We start from the raw sequence: 15,456 nt of genomic DNA, 5'->3' as shown, positions 1-15,456 counted from the left end.
TTAAAGTCAGTCTGAAGCAGCTTCTACTCGCTTTTCACTCTTGAGCTAGAGATCTGAACAGTGACTTGCGTTCTATTCATCTTCTAACAGAAGAGGTCAGAGACACAGACTGCAGTTTGCTTATATTCTGCATACCATTAATGCCCTAGGTGCCCTGACTTGCCAGCATTTCTCTCTCTGCTATTACTGTACAGCAGGTAACTGCATTTCACATTCTGTGCCTCAGCTGGCAAGCTTTTAGCTGAGCTGCCAATCCCCTGCTGAGATGAAAATAATATATGGCTTCCTAGTAACTTTTGACTCCGTAGGTCATTCGCTAAAGGAGAGAAGCTGACTGCCATACAGACCAACTAGATTTTGGCACCCCAGGCTGTACTTCTGTCCATCCTCCAGTTAACCTTAAGAACAGCCTTTAAATACTCTATTGGTCTTTAGTAGTATAAGCTTAGAAAACCAGTACAAGATATTGTGCTGCAAAAGACAGTCTTGGCTTTAGCATTTCTTAATGCAGGGATGAGACAGGAATAAGTTTAACTAGGGTCACAGGAAGTTTCTTTACAAAGCCCATTTTGTTTTGCAACTGTTCCCATTCCATAAAAAAAAAAAAGAAAAAAGAGATACTATCAAACGAAAGTGCATTTCCAGTCATCTGTGCTCAAGATATAACCCTTCACAGCCTCAAGACTCAACTCTTCAAAGGCCAGAATTGTGCTCTCTCAGGAGAGGAGGAAGAAGCCAACCATAATACCCTTCAAAGATACCTCAAATGCTCTCCCTGGAACATGGCCAGTTTGCAACCCAAAGAACACTAGGTATCTTTGTCACTAGATGTCAGTAACATGGCACTTGCTACAGAAGAGAAGTGATGCCTCCCTTCTGATAGGGAAAATATGGAAGTAGGCAGTTTGGCAGCATCTCTTCAGATTAGAGATTGTCCCTCCAAGCAAAACTCAGAAGGACAAGAACAGAGCTTTTCCTAGAGGGAAAAATAGTAGCTACAGATCTGATAGCATTGAGGCAAACTATGCCCAACAAGACACCACATGAGCCCGTATGCAGTTAGAAACCTGTAATGCCTAGACTTCTGAGCCGCAGAAGCCATCCAGACTCACATATCTGGGAAAGTTCCAGGCTCAGGTTTTGGCAGCCGGAGGCTAAAACTTGATAGCAGCTTTCTCATACTAAAGCAAGCAGAAAACAGATCATGGAATCACACAGCTTATGGGGAGAAGACTAGATCAAAAGCCAGTCTCCCCACTAGGAAATGACAAGTCAACTGCACTGGATGATAAACACAGGCTGTGTTTCCTGCAGCTTTACTGAATCCAATAACCTAGCCCTGGGAAGAACGGACATGGAAATGCATCTAGAAGAGCCATGGGATAAGAACCCATTTTAAACCTCAGAACCAGCAGTTTAGCATGAGCAGCGCTATATTCTGCCTCAGCAGGTTTCCCAAGGAGACTAGAGGATGCAAGCCATGACCTAGCTAATTCATATTTGTATCAGTAGCACAGGCAAGTAATTTTAGGGGAAGTTCCTGCCCGATCCGACTACAAGACCTTTGCTCGGGCTGACAGAGTACATCGGTGCAGGCCTTCCCCAGGCGTCCTGTGCCACACAGAGAGCTTGACTCTGTCCCCACCCTTGCCCGGTTCAGCACCGCTGGGCTGCAGCCACGGGTATTCTGGACAGCTAACTGATTAACGAGCAATTAATAAACCCCCTCACCCCACAACAACGTGCGAGCGGATGAACCAGGTCCGGCAGGGCGGGGGTCGCCCAGCACCCTTTCGCGGGGGACTGAGGGGAAGCCCCACTGGGGGGCCTCGCTTCCCTCCCACACGGCCCCGTAAGGGGCAGCCCAGCTCCAGCACGTCGGAGGCAGCCAGCGGGATACCTCAGCTCCCACCCCCTCACGCGGCTTGTCAGGGCCGCGCCGCGCCCCGCAGGGTAGGCCCGCGGACCCCCGCCCCCGGCGAGCGCCGAGGGAGCCGCCACCCGCGGCAGCTCGGCCACCGCCACCCGGGCGCGGTGAGCAGAGCGGGCCCCACTACAGGAAGCCACCCAGAGAAGGGAAGCGGGACCGCCCCGCCCCGCCAAAGAACAGGAGGACAACCCCGGGCTCCTCACCTGCCGCCGCCCGCCGCCGCCGCTTGCTGCCCAGCGCCCAAGATGGCGGCGGCCGCCCCCCCGTCCCTCCGCGCCCCCCCTATCACTGCAGAGCCGCCGCCGCGCATGCCCGGCCGCGCCGCGCATGCGCCACCGCGTTGAGGCGGAGGGGCGGGAAGGCCGGTCCGCGCGCGGCCTGCCGGGAGCTGTAGTCCTGCGGTGCGGTGCGCGCTGGGAGTTGTAGTCCGGGAGGCAGCGAAACCCGGATGGTGGGCCACCGTGCCCGGGAGAGGGGCGAATGGCGGGGCTGCAGGCGTGGGGACCGCCTGCAGGGCTGAGGGCATGGAGGCTGCTCTCCCCCCCCTCCCCGGTAGAGGCCTGAAGTCGCCGTGCCCTTGCAGGGGGCTGCTGTCCCCGCCGCCCTGGGCGCTGGACACACGCACGGCCCCCTGCGGTACTCGCCCGCTCCCCCGCCCCGCAGCGCTGCCGCGGGGGAGCTGCACCGAGCGCCGGGCCCGCTGTCGGAGCCGCCCCAATTCCCCCGCCACCACCCCCGAAAGGGCGTCTGCGGGAAACGGGAGACCCGGGCCCCGCGCCGGAGAGCGGCGGCGGCGGAAGGCCGGGCCCAGCCCGGCCCAGGCTCAGGCAGCGGCATCCCTTGGCACCCCGGGACGAGCCGGCTGGGAAACGGGCTCAGGGTGCTCTCCTCTGGCTGTGATCTTGCTGCAGAGCAAAAGGCGGGAGGACAGAAAAGGAGGCTGGAAAAAAAATAAACAAAACAACCCAACACAAGGCAGAAGTCCAATAAAACTATGTTTATAAATAAAAACAAGGAGATTGGTTTTGTTTTTATAAAACCCAAGAAGCAGGGTAGGGCAAGGGCATGAGCAGTGCCCAGGGAGGCTGCTGGGGGGCATGAGGAAAGGGGGGGGGGCACAGGCAGCAGCTTGCTGGTGCTGAGACCAGGGGACAGGAAGATGGCAGAGAGTGGACACTGGGCAAGTTGGCTCCAGTGGGCAGGGGGAGAAGAGAGGCTTTAGAGAGTCGGGGGAGATGAACTGATGTCATGAAAGAGCTAGCAGAGGGGTTGCAGGGGCAACACAGACCCCTAAGGAGCAAAATACATTTCATCTTCAGCGTATAAAAACTGCAAACACAAAGACAAAAGGAGGCAACACTTGCAGAGAAAGCCATGGCGTGGCCATAGGAGAGGGCGCCAGGGCGCCAGCACCAACAAGATCAGGGTGAAGCATGTTTGTACCGTACTGTACCGTCCCTGGGTGTGGGGAAGGGGGCTGCCCCCAGCCTGAGGCATGTCTCTGAGTACCCAGAAAAGGAAAAAGGGCAGGGAGCACCATAGCAAATGGACTCAACTGACACATCTGCCGGCACTGAGTCCAGAGGCCACAGTTCAGGCTGCAGCATCCATCCCCAGAGAGCTCACATTGCCTAGAGGGAGCGGGGCCATCCCAGAGCCTCATCCCTCCCAGCAGCCAGGCCAGCAGCGCTTGTGGTGCTGGGCAGAGTAGGAGGCAGCCTTAGACCCTTCATAGGGCAAATATAGGGGACCTCTATGTTTCCCCAAAGCATGAAAGCAAACCACTTGTGCCCCTCCCTCACTTTCTAACTGCATCCAGGTCCTTGAAGATGTCACACTGGTGAGCAGCAGCAGTGCAACAGCAGCAGGGAGAAGGCCACAGCTGCCATCGCCAGCCCCAGACATGGGACAGCCCCTACAAATGGGACAGGCAGCAGTACGTCACAGGGAGGAGAGCAAAAAGCAGGACAGAGGGAGCAGAACTCTGCCCTTAAATCTGCTCCTCCACTGAGTACCCACAGACAGGTGCAGGGCTGTGAGTCATGCAAGGCTGCACAGGCAGCCACCGCTGCTCCAGGCTGGATGCAGAGGTACAGCCCCAGCCCAGAGACTCGCGGGCCAGGCCAGGTAAAGTAAAGGAGGGTCCTGCCATGGAGCAGTGCCAGGCTCAGACCCGGCCCAATATGTAGGCAAGAGGAGGGAGGCAAGTGGGAAGCAGCAGCATTTCTCCACTCCCCAGAGGCACTGAAGCCCTGGAACATTCATGCATTAGCCAAAAGGCAACTACAACAGGATTTAAAACGCATATATAAGGCTGGTCCCTGCTCCCCTCTCAGGGCTGTGGGAAGGGAAGGGCAAGGCGTCTTCCACAAGGGGGAGGAAAGAAGCCATCTTCAGCACCACGCGTGCCCAGCACCCTTGGAGCTCCGTGTCCTCCTGTCGGGCCACGCCACGCTCCAGCTCTCCCCCCCACAGGCGGCAGGCTCAGAGAAAGTCAAACACCCCGTAATTCTTTGCTGCTTGATAGAAGAAACACAAAAGGGTGAAAAGAAAGAAGAGATGTTTAGGGTGGAAGGACCGAGGCATCAGCGACACACGGGCAAGCAGCACAGGGCGCTGGGATAGATGCGGATTAATGGGGTTAGAGAGGACGGCAGGAGGGAATTACCATCGGCAATATACAAGTCTGGTGGCAGGATGGGCTGGCAGCACCCAGCAGGCCTGCCATGCCCGTCCACCCCGCTCGAGGAGGGATTAGAATCAAGGTTTAGTTCCATTTATTATTTTTTTTCCCTTTTTTTCTTTTTGTTATCAAGACAAAAAAAACCTAAAACCAAACCAAAACAAAAAAAATAAAACCCAAAAAACAAGGGATGAAGCCAGGGCTAGTCCTAGGAGACAAATGACGGGGATGAAGGTGGGAAGGAGGGGCAGCAGACAGACAGGGGACGGGCACTTCACATTACATCCACAAAGAACTCACTGGGGTTGCCCATGGCCATTCGGAAGGACTGTCTACTGGCTGTCAGTTCGGGGGGCACAGAGGCCAGGTCACGGCCTGGCGGCGCCCCAGGGGGCCCCATGGCTGAAGGTGGTGGAGGCATCAGCAACATGGGGGGGCTGAAGAGAGGGGGGAGGCCGGGTGGCCCGTACGACTGCTGGCTGTGGTGGCTGCGGATGCTGTGAGCCAGAGAGTGCTGGCTACGCTGGCTGTGCTGGCTGGCTGGCACTGAGCGCTCGCTGGCCGCACGCTCACGCCGCATACTGCTCCTCGTGGTGTGGTCCGACTCACTCCCACTGCCGCCAGACTTGGACTCCCCGGTCTTCTCTCTCTCCTTCCTCCTCTCGCTGCCGCTGCGATTGGAACCACTGCTCCGGCTCCCTGTGAAGCACACAAGGCAAGGTTAGGTGACAGCTCAGACAAGCCAGGAAGAAAGGCTGCTCCTCTAGCCAAGACAGGACTACAATGGGCTGCAGCACAACCATCTGCCAGCACAGTCCATGCTCTCAGCCTCCTTTCAGCTCCAAGTCCCACAAAGCTTCTGAGATGGCTTTTGCTCTGGCTCCCTCAACACATAGGGTCTTGCCTAAGCAGCCTTTTCCTGCCACTTCCCTGTACTGAACAGGGCATCTGCCCACAAACAGGCATATTTTAGTACTTTTCACTCACCTTCACTGTGCTGGCTGCCTGCACTGCCCCCTCCATAGCTGTAGCCTGGGTCAGGGAAGCCAGGGTGGGGGTTGTATGGATGAGGTGGTGGATACTGGTACGGGAAAGCCATAGGCCAGGGTGCAGCTCCTGGGTGGGGGAGTGGAGCCAAAGTGTCCTGATCGGAGGCACCACTGGAGCCATCGTGATCGTGAAGAGAAAGATTAGCCATGTCTGCAAGAAAGCAGAGAAGAGGGGTTAATCCAAGCAGAAAGACAACCACCTGCAATGAAGCAGCTCCCTGTCAACCCTGGACAAGAACTGGATACACAAGTAGATGCAAGAAGTTGGCATACTCCCTGCTAGTCAATGCAACCATTTATGCATCCTGGCTGGACAATAGCCAGGTTGTATGAGTCAGAGCTGCCACTCTAACACAGAGACCACCTTGGTGGGAAAGTACCACATCAGAGCTACAGCTCGCCCTGCCAATTACTTCCCCCATCCCTCTTATCTGAGCAGAACTCAGTTGTCTGAGCACCACCCCCTTGCCAGCACTGGAAGTTCAGAGCCTGGAGACAAAGTCAGTAAAGACTAAGACTCTGCTATGGCTGCCCAGGACAAAAGAAAATAAATAATCACATAGTAGGTGAATGTGTCATCTCCCAACTTCACCACTCCAGCAGCATGACAAGGGAACTGGGATATGCTCCTCACTCTCTAACAGGGTCTTTAGAACAAGGGCAGTGATGGGCGTAGCTATGTCCTCATGGTATTAGCAGGGCTCTGCAGGACCTCAAACCCACTCCATCCTCTCCCTCCCTCCCACGCCAAGTGCCATACTTCCACAGAGGTCCCCGAAGATATAATAGCATTGCTCCGAGAAGGTGATCTTGTTCACGGTATGTCGGATGTAACCAGCCTTCAGCAGGTTGCTGGCATATTTGCGGGATTCACGACGGTCCGTAAAACCCTCCACGTGGTGATAGAGCCAATCCACCACATCCGAACCTGCCACCAAACATCAGAGTTAAATACAGCAACAGAGAGGAACATGGTGGCCCTTGATGCAGTGGACCACACTGGAGCCAAGACAAAGCGGGCCACAGGGTGAAAAGGGACTCCACAGCCAAAGGTTCAGTTTGTGACTCTGGCCTGGTCAACAGCTTATAGAGTGATAGAGATGCTCCCTTGGGCATCAGCTTGGAAAACAGGCCACCTATTCCCCACTCCCTGCCTCTGCTGCAGGCAGCATAGTCTCTTACCAATGAAGGCATTGGGGATGGTGATCTTCAGCCACATGCGGTCACGCACCTCCAGGCCTGACTCTGGTGAGGCCATGGCTTTGACAATGGTGGCCATGTCGCTGTGGATGGACAGGTGAAAGTCATCGAGGCCTGTGGTGTGGACAAAGGGAAGGGAGGCAGAGATGAGAGGGGATAGAAAAGATAACAAGGCTATGTGGAAGCATCACACACAGGAGGAATGGGCCAGGGAACAATACATTGCAGACAGCCTTGGGGCGCATGCTGTGTAACCCCCTTTCCAGCCTTCTGATGTCATCCTTCTCATGTCAGCCATTTTACCTTGTGCAAAAACAAGGCTGGAGTCTCCTTCCTTCCAAACACTCCCAAGCAGCTGAGATCCAAAAAGCTTCCAACTGAGCCCACACAGCCCAGCAGGGGAACACTCTGCTCCTCACAAACTTACAACAAACTCTTGGTTCTTTGCCCCAGCTCTCTAGACCCTTGTTTCAGGGCTCTGTATACTAGAATCACTCAAAACCTTCAGAAAGCAATCAAAAGAGCCCTGGTGCTCAGCAGGGCCCTGCCCCACTGCAAGGCCGTTTGCTCCCATCTGCCTCCACCTTGCGCTATCTACTGTCTGGGAGGGCAGTTGCTCCAGGGACAAGCTGACTCCCTGTGGTCTGGCACTCTCAGCTAGTAAACCCTGACTGCTCTGACCCTTTCCTCTACACCTCCCACAGCTCCTGGATTGCACCCAGGCTCTTCTCTTACATAGAAGGCTGAAAAAGGTGTTATTAATTCACCCAGCTAGAACTCCCACTGATCCAAGGACCTGCCTGGTGAGAGCTGCCTCCCTCTTAGTCCCCTGGCAGGATAGACCTTGCCCATTCCAGCTGTCCCCAGGCAGATGTATTGCTCCCTTTACATCACAGTGAAGGCGAGGAAGCCGTGCAGCGGGTGGAGCACGGAGGCACAAGGACTTACGTTCAGTCTCTGGGATGGAGCTGGTGATGGAGGAGCTGGTGGAAGTGATTGTGCTCATGGATGGACTCATACCGTACGCTGGGTAGGTGCCAGTCATCGCTGCTGTGTGAGACACCCAGGCTGCCGGGTCGATGGGCCGGATGGGCTCACCTGCAGTAAAGAAAGAGTCAGTCAATAGCTATAAGAAATTATCCCCTCATCAAATCAACCTCTGGGGAGGGACAGGGACTCAGCACAGCCCATTCCATCCCCAGCATCTGCCGGGACTCACCCGGATCGGAGCATGGAGAGTCTGGCCCAGCCCAGATCCGCTGGGGAGCAACTGGGAGAGAAAGAAGAGAGGGAGGGTCAGCAGGAGAGGTGCAGAGGGAGAGATCCCCCTATGGCTCAAGGAGGGGTTTCTCTTTCCTCTGGCGCCCCGAGCAAGTGACCCCCCTGCCCCAGTGAAACGCGTCCCCAGCGTGATGTGGGAAAGAGGGCTGGGCTTGTGGGCATTTTGGCCTGGGAATAGGACATAGCAGCCTCCTGTGAGGAGAGCTGAAACCCCATCAAACCCAAATTCAGTGCCACATGGAGTCACAGACACAGGGGAGGAACAAGACAACAACCAAGTAAGTGCTTAAGGCAGGGCTCTCACATGAGCTGGGCACCAGCGTTAAGGGTGGGTCAGCTATCCACTTACTCCTGGGTAACGAGAAGCAGCCCCGGGGGCTGGGGTCCCAGCACTTGGCCACCGTCAGGGTGATGGGCCTGCAACAAAAAGGCAAGAGTTAGAACAGGAGCCCAGTGGCACAAACCCCTGCATGGCAGGCAGATGCTATATGCTGGCTCTCTCTTGTGAGACAGGGAGAAGCTGCTAGTAAAGTGCCCTTGTCTCCCTCCAGCTATGGATTTCCTTAGTGGCATGGACAACATGATGTGACCCTGCTGAGGGTTGCTTATGACCCTAAGACACGGCATCCCCACAAAAAAGGAGCACAGACCCCAATTCACTACCATTCTGTGGGCTGCAATTCTCGCTTTGGGCACGGAAACCCAGGAATACAGCAAAAACATAAGTTCTGAGCTTCTGCAGAGCCTCTAGCAGAGGTGGCTGGTAGACATGACACACACACCCCAAGCACATACTGTACAGCTGCCCATGGAGGCAAGGAACAACCTGAGTACTTACCCCGGCTTGTGCACAATCTCCCTCAGCACCCGCACTGCATCGTCATTGCTCATGTTCTCAAAGTTGATGTCATTTACCTGCAAACAATGCAAAGAGGTGAGTCCCAGAGATGTGACCAGAAGCTGAGCTCCCCACTCAGCTCAGCAGTGACTCAGCTTCTCTCTTCCAAGCATAGCTTCCTGGGTTTAGCTTGCCAAAGTGCGCAGGGAGGCTTCTGGGTCTTTTCTTACTGCTTTCCCAGGCCCAAAGATGGAAGTATGTGGGCGTGAAGTACCTGCAAGAGCATGTCTCCTGGCTCAATCCTGCCATCAGCTGCCACAGCGCCACCCTTCATGATAGAGCCAATGTAAATGCCTCCATCCCCACGCTCATTGCTCTGTCCCACAATAGAAATGCCCAGAAAGTTGTATTTCTCTGCAGGAATGGAAAGAGAAAGAAGTAAGACACCATAAAGCAGCAGGCACAAGCAGCCCTAATCTCAGACAAACCACATGCTAATGATGGTTGCTTGCACCCCTGTCCCAGGGAGATGTCCCGGAACACACAGAAACTCCCGAGAGACCAGTGCTTCAAGACAAGCCACTTTCCTGAAGAGTCCACCTCCTCACTCCTCCCTGCGTACATTCTCTTTGCCCCCTCCCCAGTTCCCTCTCTGCCACCCAATCTCACTCTGGAAAGACTGCAGGCTCCATGCACGCCTCCCACTCACCCATGTTCAGCGTGACCGTGATGATGTTCAGGGACATGGTGGAGTCTGTGATGCTGCTGAAGGACGATGACTGCAACATAAGTGAAATATGAGATGTCCTCCTGTGCCTCAGTAACATTCCCAGCCCCAGCTCCCTACACTTATGCTCCCTGCCACTCCCTGTGGCACCACAGCCACCACCCACACCTCCAGCCTCATGCTGGGAGCTTTGCAGAGCCAGAGGGCATCAGCCACAGTCCTTACGACCTCTCCACAGCCAGGACAAGGTCTGTGGTCCCAGCTCTAGAAGCTGCATTGGCTTGGGAAAGGTCTACAGCAATTTATGAAGTTGCATCACTTGGACACCATCTCTCCCCAGCTGTGCCCACAGCAAACACAGCCAAATCCCTGATCAGCCCCAGAGCACTGAGTGGAGAGATCCACCAGGCAAGCCCACCTTGCCCTGCACTGCCCTCCCCAGGATACCCAGCCCCTTGGTACCCGCTCAATGCGTGGAGCCTTCTGTTTCCGTCGGCGTCGCTTGTGCCTCCTCATTAAACGGGAAGCACTGCTCTGCTCTGTCGAACTGCTAAACCTAGAGGCAAAAGTGAGAATCAGCTCTTCTGCTGCCAGGGCAGTGGCTTGGCAGCAAGACAGTCACAGAAATGCTACAGGGAACAGAGGATTGCAGGGACAGAACATGTACGTGGAAGACAGACAATAGCAGAGGGGGCTGCTGGGTGAGACTTGAGACAGAGGCAAGTCTGAACAAGGACCCTGGAGCCCAGCATTACTGTGCCCTGCAAAGGTATCTCTCTGTGCTGGGAGACAGGGGTAAGTCAGTGTTCCTCCAGGACCTAAGCTCTCCTACCTGCTGGTGGAGTCATCTTCATCTGAATCAAAGAAGCTGGTGGTCTCCAGCTCACTGCTCATGAGCGTGGAGGAGCTCTCGTACCCGCCCAGGTCTCGGCGCCGCTCTCCCTTCACTGTCCCATTCACCCTGGGTGCTACGAAAAGACAAGGCTCAGTGTGCTTGAGAAAGCCACAGGGAAACAACCCCTTTCCTTCCTGTAGGGCTCACAGCAACCTTCCCAGAATGAAATTGGCCATCTAGTGCTGGTCAGCTCCAAGTCCACCCTGGGATCAGATCTATCTTCTGTGGGATACCTCTTCTGTCACTACAGGATGGGCAAGATGCTGATGAGCCACTAGGAACAATGCTGCTGAAGTCATGGAAGGCTTGCAGCTGGTTCCTTGGCAGAGCAAGAAGCAGCACGGAGTGGCAAGGCTAGAGCATACTCTGCTTTTCAACTAACAACAGAGGCACTACTGTCCCTTGCTCTTGAGGCTTTTACAGGAGACATCTCCTTTGCCCTCAAAGGTTTCAACACCAAGCTCTGATGCAACGCAGGTGTTAGCTCCTGCCTCCCATGTGAGGCTACGGCCTCAGATCACTGAACAGCCTTTCTAAGCTGGGTTCTGCAGAGCAGAGAGAGCTACCCCGTGCCTGGAGCACGGAGGCCCAGCCGTGCTCTGCAGAGCTCTTGCCACGTTACCACCACTCACCATGGTCAGGCCCATCTTTCCGACGAGGTCGTTCCCTTTGCGATGACACCACCGAGTCTGTCTCTGTCTCATTGTCCAAGTTTTCCCGACTCCCCCCGGTGTTAGGGCTGCAATGAGATAAAAGGAACAAGTATGTCCAACAAGGAACAACTCTCTACCTCTGAGCAGGCTCCCTCTATCTCTGTGCTGGCCAGCACAAGCCTTCAGCCATCAGCTGTCTCCTTCTTGTGGGACAGCAGCAGAGGTGGTGGGGAACAACCACAGCACATCTATGAGTGGCAGAGCAAGGGACTGAAGGAAGCTGTGCAAGCTCTTTGCCAGCCTCCCTGCACTATTTTCAGCGTGCCCTTGCTTGCTGAATAATGCAGCTCCACTTCGAATCTGCTCCCAGCCCCATCCTCCTCCCCTCTGGCTAGCTGTGATCCCTGACAATTTGAGTAGGAGTGTCCCAGCCACTGGTCTGGATTTACAGCAAAATCACTGTGGGTCCCTCGGAAACCAGGATAGGTATCCAGGTAACTTACTGGAAAGAGGGGGGCCTAGAGTCTCCAATTCCTCCTGTGCGCTCCATGGAGGGTGGCAGCTCTGTCTGGTTATCGGCACAGACTGAGCCAGCATCTGAATGGGAACCCTCTGCAGACACCAGCTGGACGAACGAGAGACAGAGAATTAAATGGCTGAGGCACAGGGTAAACATTTACAGAGTGGCCAAATAAGCTGGCCAAAAGCCTGCCTGGCCCAGGATCTCATCTCTGATGGCAGACAACAGCAGATGCCCAGGAGTGGGTATGGAACAGGCCAAGCATGTAGCAACATTCCCCCTCAATGCCTTCCCAGATGCTGGCTATTTGTGACTCAGGAATTCCTGACCCAGTGGTGAAGTCCGGGTGGCTGACAGCCCTGCTTGGAGACTCTGACATCATCTGCACACCCACACTGCACAATTTTTATGCTCAGGTAACCTTTAGCACATGTCCTGTGGCAGGGAATGGATTCCCCTAGTTCTTCTTACATCAGAAGAGGCAGCTATCAGTCATTCCCTTTCTCGGTTTTACCAGCCTCTACACCTCTGCCTTTGAGCTGTGGGACCAGCAGGACTTTCACCTTCCCACCCATGAGGGGAGCAAGGGGTAACAGAGCTCAGGGCTGAGGCTAGTTTTGAAATAGACTCCAAAACATACAATTTTTTTCTGTTCTCCACAAGTGCATTGCAAACTTTCAGCTTGTGTCCAGCTAAGTGGCCTGGGCAGAGCCTCCAGCCAACCTCTGGGAAGCTCAGCAGTTTCCCCAGTGTATAAATTCAATAAAGAGTCAAGCCCCAGGAACTATTTATACTAGCCATGCTTTGGGGCAGCCCAGGCACACCTACATCTGTGCCTCTGGCTCTAAGATAAACCACGAATTTCAGGGCTAAGGAAGTAAGGCAGGGCTTCTCCCAGGGGGAACAGGCTTGCCAGTGGGATGAAACAGGGGACAGCTCAAATGAACTCAATAGGAAGTGGTTTCCCCAACATTATTCCCTACCAAGGTTTGTGCTCTCCCCACTTTCAAGCCACATTGAACAAGGCTAATTCCAAAAGGGCCAGGCAAGAAAGCAAAAGAAAAACCTGTTCCTTGCAAGAGACATTCAGGGACCCCCAAAGCAGAGGTGACAGGGCCCAGAAAGGAGCCCTCTCCTGGCCAGGAAGCAAGTGTCCAGAGAGAGGCTAGAGCTCTCAAGCAAGGGAAGATCAATTTCTACCTCTAAGGACTTTCAAATGTGCTCTTCATGTCTGCACCAGCACAGCACTGGCAAGCAGGGGCTTGGCTCTCTCCCAGGGTCAGGGAGGGACCGCCAGGGCCCAGCACCTTGATCCACCCCAGACGAAACAAGCTGTGGGTCAGCCTGGAGCCAGCCCAGGGCAGGGGGGCGAGGAGACCAGGACACAGGTCAGGTCTCAGCCTGTGTACCTGAACCAGCTGCCAAGCCACTGGCCATCACAGTCTGATCTAACAGAGGTCTGATCTAACAGAGATCTGGTCTGATCTAACAGAGGTGAGGGATGCCCACTGTAGGTCAGGGCAGAAGGGTCATGAAACATGGGCTGGAATAGCTGCTGCCCAAGCTGTAATTCCCAGTGTAAATGCAGAGGCAACTCTGCTGCCTGCTGGCGAGGGGATCACATGTCCAACATGGAGGCAGGAGCAGATCCCAACCCAGGTGCTGGAGGCACAGCCCGTTTACACAGCGTCCGAGTGCTTTCCAGCATCACTTATGAAACACAAAGCTGTGCCCTGCCCATCTTAGAGAACTGGGGAAACCATATAAATGGGGGATGGACCCCACAGATCATCATTACGGCAGGGGGAGAGAGGTATGCTGCCGGGGACATACTGGGAACAGAGAAAGGGATGCAGCCATGGCAAGGAAGTCAGAGCAGCCACAAGAAAGCCATAGCCAAGGCAGCAGGCAGGGCAGAGAGCACCCTGGGGTGCCAAAAGCTGCAGAGCCCGTCCCACAAGCCCCGGGACAAGCCCAACGGCTCCTGTTCTCACAACTGCCTAATCAACTCTTGTCTCACACTCGGCTCAGCTTCTCTTCTGCCAGCAAGCCCCAGGCACATGCCCAGCTCCCCTCCCAGCACCTTCCCAGTGACTAGTCTTCCCAGGACACATCCCACTCCCTGAAGGCCACATCCTTGCTCTGGCAGCCACTGCCTGGGAGCACAGGGGAAAAAGAGATGCTGGGAGGGGCTAGCGTCACCTAGGGAAGTCATATAACACTTGAAGATCTCAAGGCAAGACCAGGCAAATAGATCTGGACAGAGGAAACTAGCTGCAGGCAGCTGTCAAACAGCAGTGAGGAGGAAAGGAGAGAGGGTGTTTTCGAACAGGGGGTCTGATGCTGCCTTCCTCTAACACTCCTGGGGCTGGGATTTCCTCCAGGGAAGGTTTTGATAACCACCCTGCACTTTTCCTGCCTCTTGCACTGTCAGGAAATACTCACTTGGATCCAAGCCCCTGTCTTTCCCTCTAGCTAAAATTAGTACCAAGTTCCTAAAATAGCCTCATCCCAGCCTGTCTGGCAGAAGCAGCAAAGCAAGTGCTCCCCCCACATCCCCCAAACCACCCACAGACAAGGAGACTCTCAGCAGGGATAGAAAAAGGGATCATCAGCTGTGTATAAAGGTCTCCGAGACTGCCATCACCCTTTGTGCACAAGAGCTGGTAGTGTTGCTAACTCCAGGCACACCTGCCCCACAAGGATCCAGCAGGCCAGAGCAGTAGCATGGTGCCCCAGTCACACCAAACGGAGCTGCACCGGATCCATGCCACTCACACCGAACAACCAGACAGCCCCTGCAAGGAAAGCCAGCAGCTGCATGGATGCATGTACCACAAGAAAAAGCATGCCAGGTAAAAAAAAACAGCAATGGAAAGGGTTCAGAGACTCTGGGACTCCCCATAAAGCAGGTGAAAATAAAAGGCAGCCGGAAAGGGAGGGGTGGGGAGATGTCTCGGGGCAGATGCAGCAGCAGTGGGGATGGTGCCCAAGAGCCGGACAGGCTGTTTTCCGAAGGGCCCGGCTAACCACTAGAGGGAGGATGGTGGGCATCCAGCCACTGGGCCTGCTGGCTCTTTGTGTGGAAGCGCAGTGCAGCCTTTCCTCCTGGTGCGGGGTGCGGACAGGACGCCACCCTGCACGCTGCTCCCCTGGCCAGCATCCCAGCAGGAGCCAGTCTGGCAGCATGGTGCTTGCCTGCCCGGTCCTGTCACCCCCACCCTCCCTCCCAAACATAGTCATTTCATGGCCCCCCACCTGAGGCCTAGCTGTTTGGTGCAGGGATAGAAGAAGCATTAGGTCTGACCTAGCCTGATTTGCTGAAGATTTTTGCTGTTTAGGGGCTATTTGGCAGCCTCTAGAAAAAGGCACTTGGGTCTTGGTTCTGCTCCTGGTGTAGATCCATGCACCCCCATCAGCAAAAACTGCAGCTCAGCAGAGGGGAAAAAGGGATGATGGGCTATGGAGACTGAATATCCTCTCCCCCTGCCCTCCCGCCACATAAACAAGGGTCCCCTTGGGGGCGAAGGGAAGCATGCAGGCAGGGGACAGAGCATGTGCATGGCATGACACGGAGGGAGAAGCTTGTCCTGCAGCTGCCCAGGCAGTACCTTTAGTCTTCAGGGCAGTCAAATCCAGTCTGCTTCACCAGCACTAAAGTCACTTAAGCCCTTTGCGCC

At 55.0% G+C, this 15,456-nt stretch overlaps 2 protein-coding genes across 11 annotated transcripts in view; both read right to left on the bottom strand.

The window, feature by feature from the left end:
• The window catches only part of AP2M1 (adaptor related protein complex 2 subunit mu 1), a 30,580-nt gene extending 28,321 nt beyond the window's left edge, over positions 1-2,259 (bottom strand). The window contains exons 1-2 of one of the 5 annotated variants that reach the window (XM_075099139.1): positions 2,134-2,211; positions 1,113-1,181 (exon numbers count right to left, since the gene is read on the bottom strand). The gene's annotated coding sequence lies outside the window, so the exon portion shown is untranslated. Of the gene's footprint in view, positions 1-1,112; positions 1,182-2,133 lie in introns of all 5 variants that reach the window. The other 4 variants (XM_075099135.1, XM_075099136.1, XM_075099137.1 and 1 more) reach the window with 4 other exon arrangements.
• Positions 2,260-2,912: 653 nt separating this feature from the next.
• DVL3 (dishevelled segment polarity protein 3) overlaps positions 2,913-15,456 on the bottom strand; it is a 33,514-nt gene continuing 20,970 nt past the window's right edge. Inside the window, exons 3-17 of one of the 6 annotated variants that reach the window (XM_075099129.1) lie at positions 11,760-11,881; positions 11,236-11,342; positions 10,541-10,676; positions 10,171-10,264; positions 9,691-9,760; positions 9,256-9,395; positions 8,982-9,058; positions 8,448-8,560; positions 8,082-8,132; positions 7,811-7,960; positions 6,845-6,976; positions 6,423-6,590; positions 5,601-5,813; positions 4,914-5,312; positions 2,913-4,446 (exon numbers count right to left, since the gene is read on the bottom strand). In XM_075099129.1, the coding sequence (XP_074955230.1) occupies positions 4,415-4,446; positions 4,914-5,312; positions 5,601-5,813; positions 6,423-6,590; positions 6,845-6,976; positions 7,811-7,960; positions 8,082-8,132; positions 8,448-8,560; positions 8,982-9,058; positions 9,256-9,395; positions 9,691-9,760; positions 10,171-10,264; positions 10,541-10,676; positions 11,236-11,342; positions 11,760-11,881 (2,004 nt within the window). In that variant the 3' untranslated portion in view covers positions 2,913-4,414. Of the gene's footprint in view, positions 4,447-4,690; positions 5,313-5,600; positions 5,814-6,422; positions 6,591-6,844; positions 6,977-7,810; positions 7,961-8,081; positions 8,133-8,447; positions 8,561-8,981; positions 9,059-9,255; positions 9,396-9,690; positions 9,761-10,170; positions 10,265-10,540; positions 10,677-11,235; positions 11,343-11,759; positions 11,882-15,456 lie in introns of those variants that run through there. The other 5 variants (XM_075099124.1, XM_075099126.1, XM_075099127.1 and 2 more) reach the window with 5 other exon arrangements.

Source organism: Phalacrocorax aristotelis, chromosome 7, assembly GCF_949628215.1.
Source record: "Phalacrocorax aristotelis chromosome 7, bGulAri2.1, whole genome shotgun sequence".
Lineage (NCBI taxonomy): Eukaryota > Metazoa > Chordata > Aves > Suliformes > Phalacrocoracidae > Phalacrocorax > Phalacrocorax aristotelis.
This window is presented reverse-complemented; position numbering and strand designations above follow the sequence as displayed.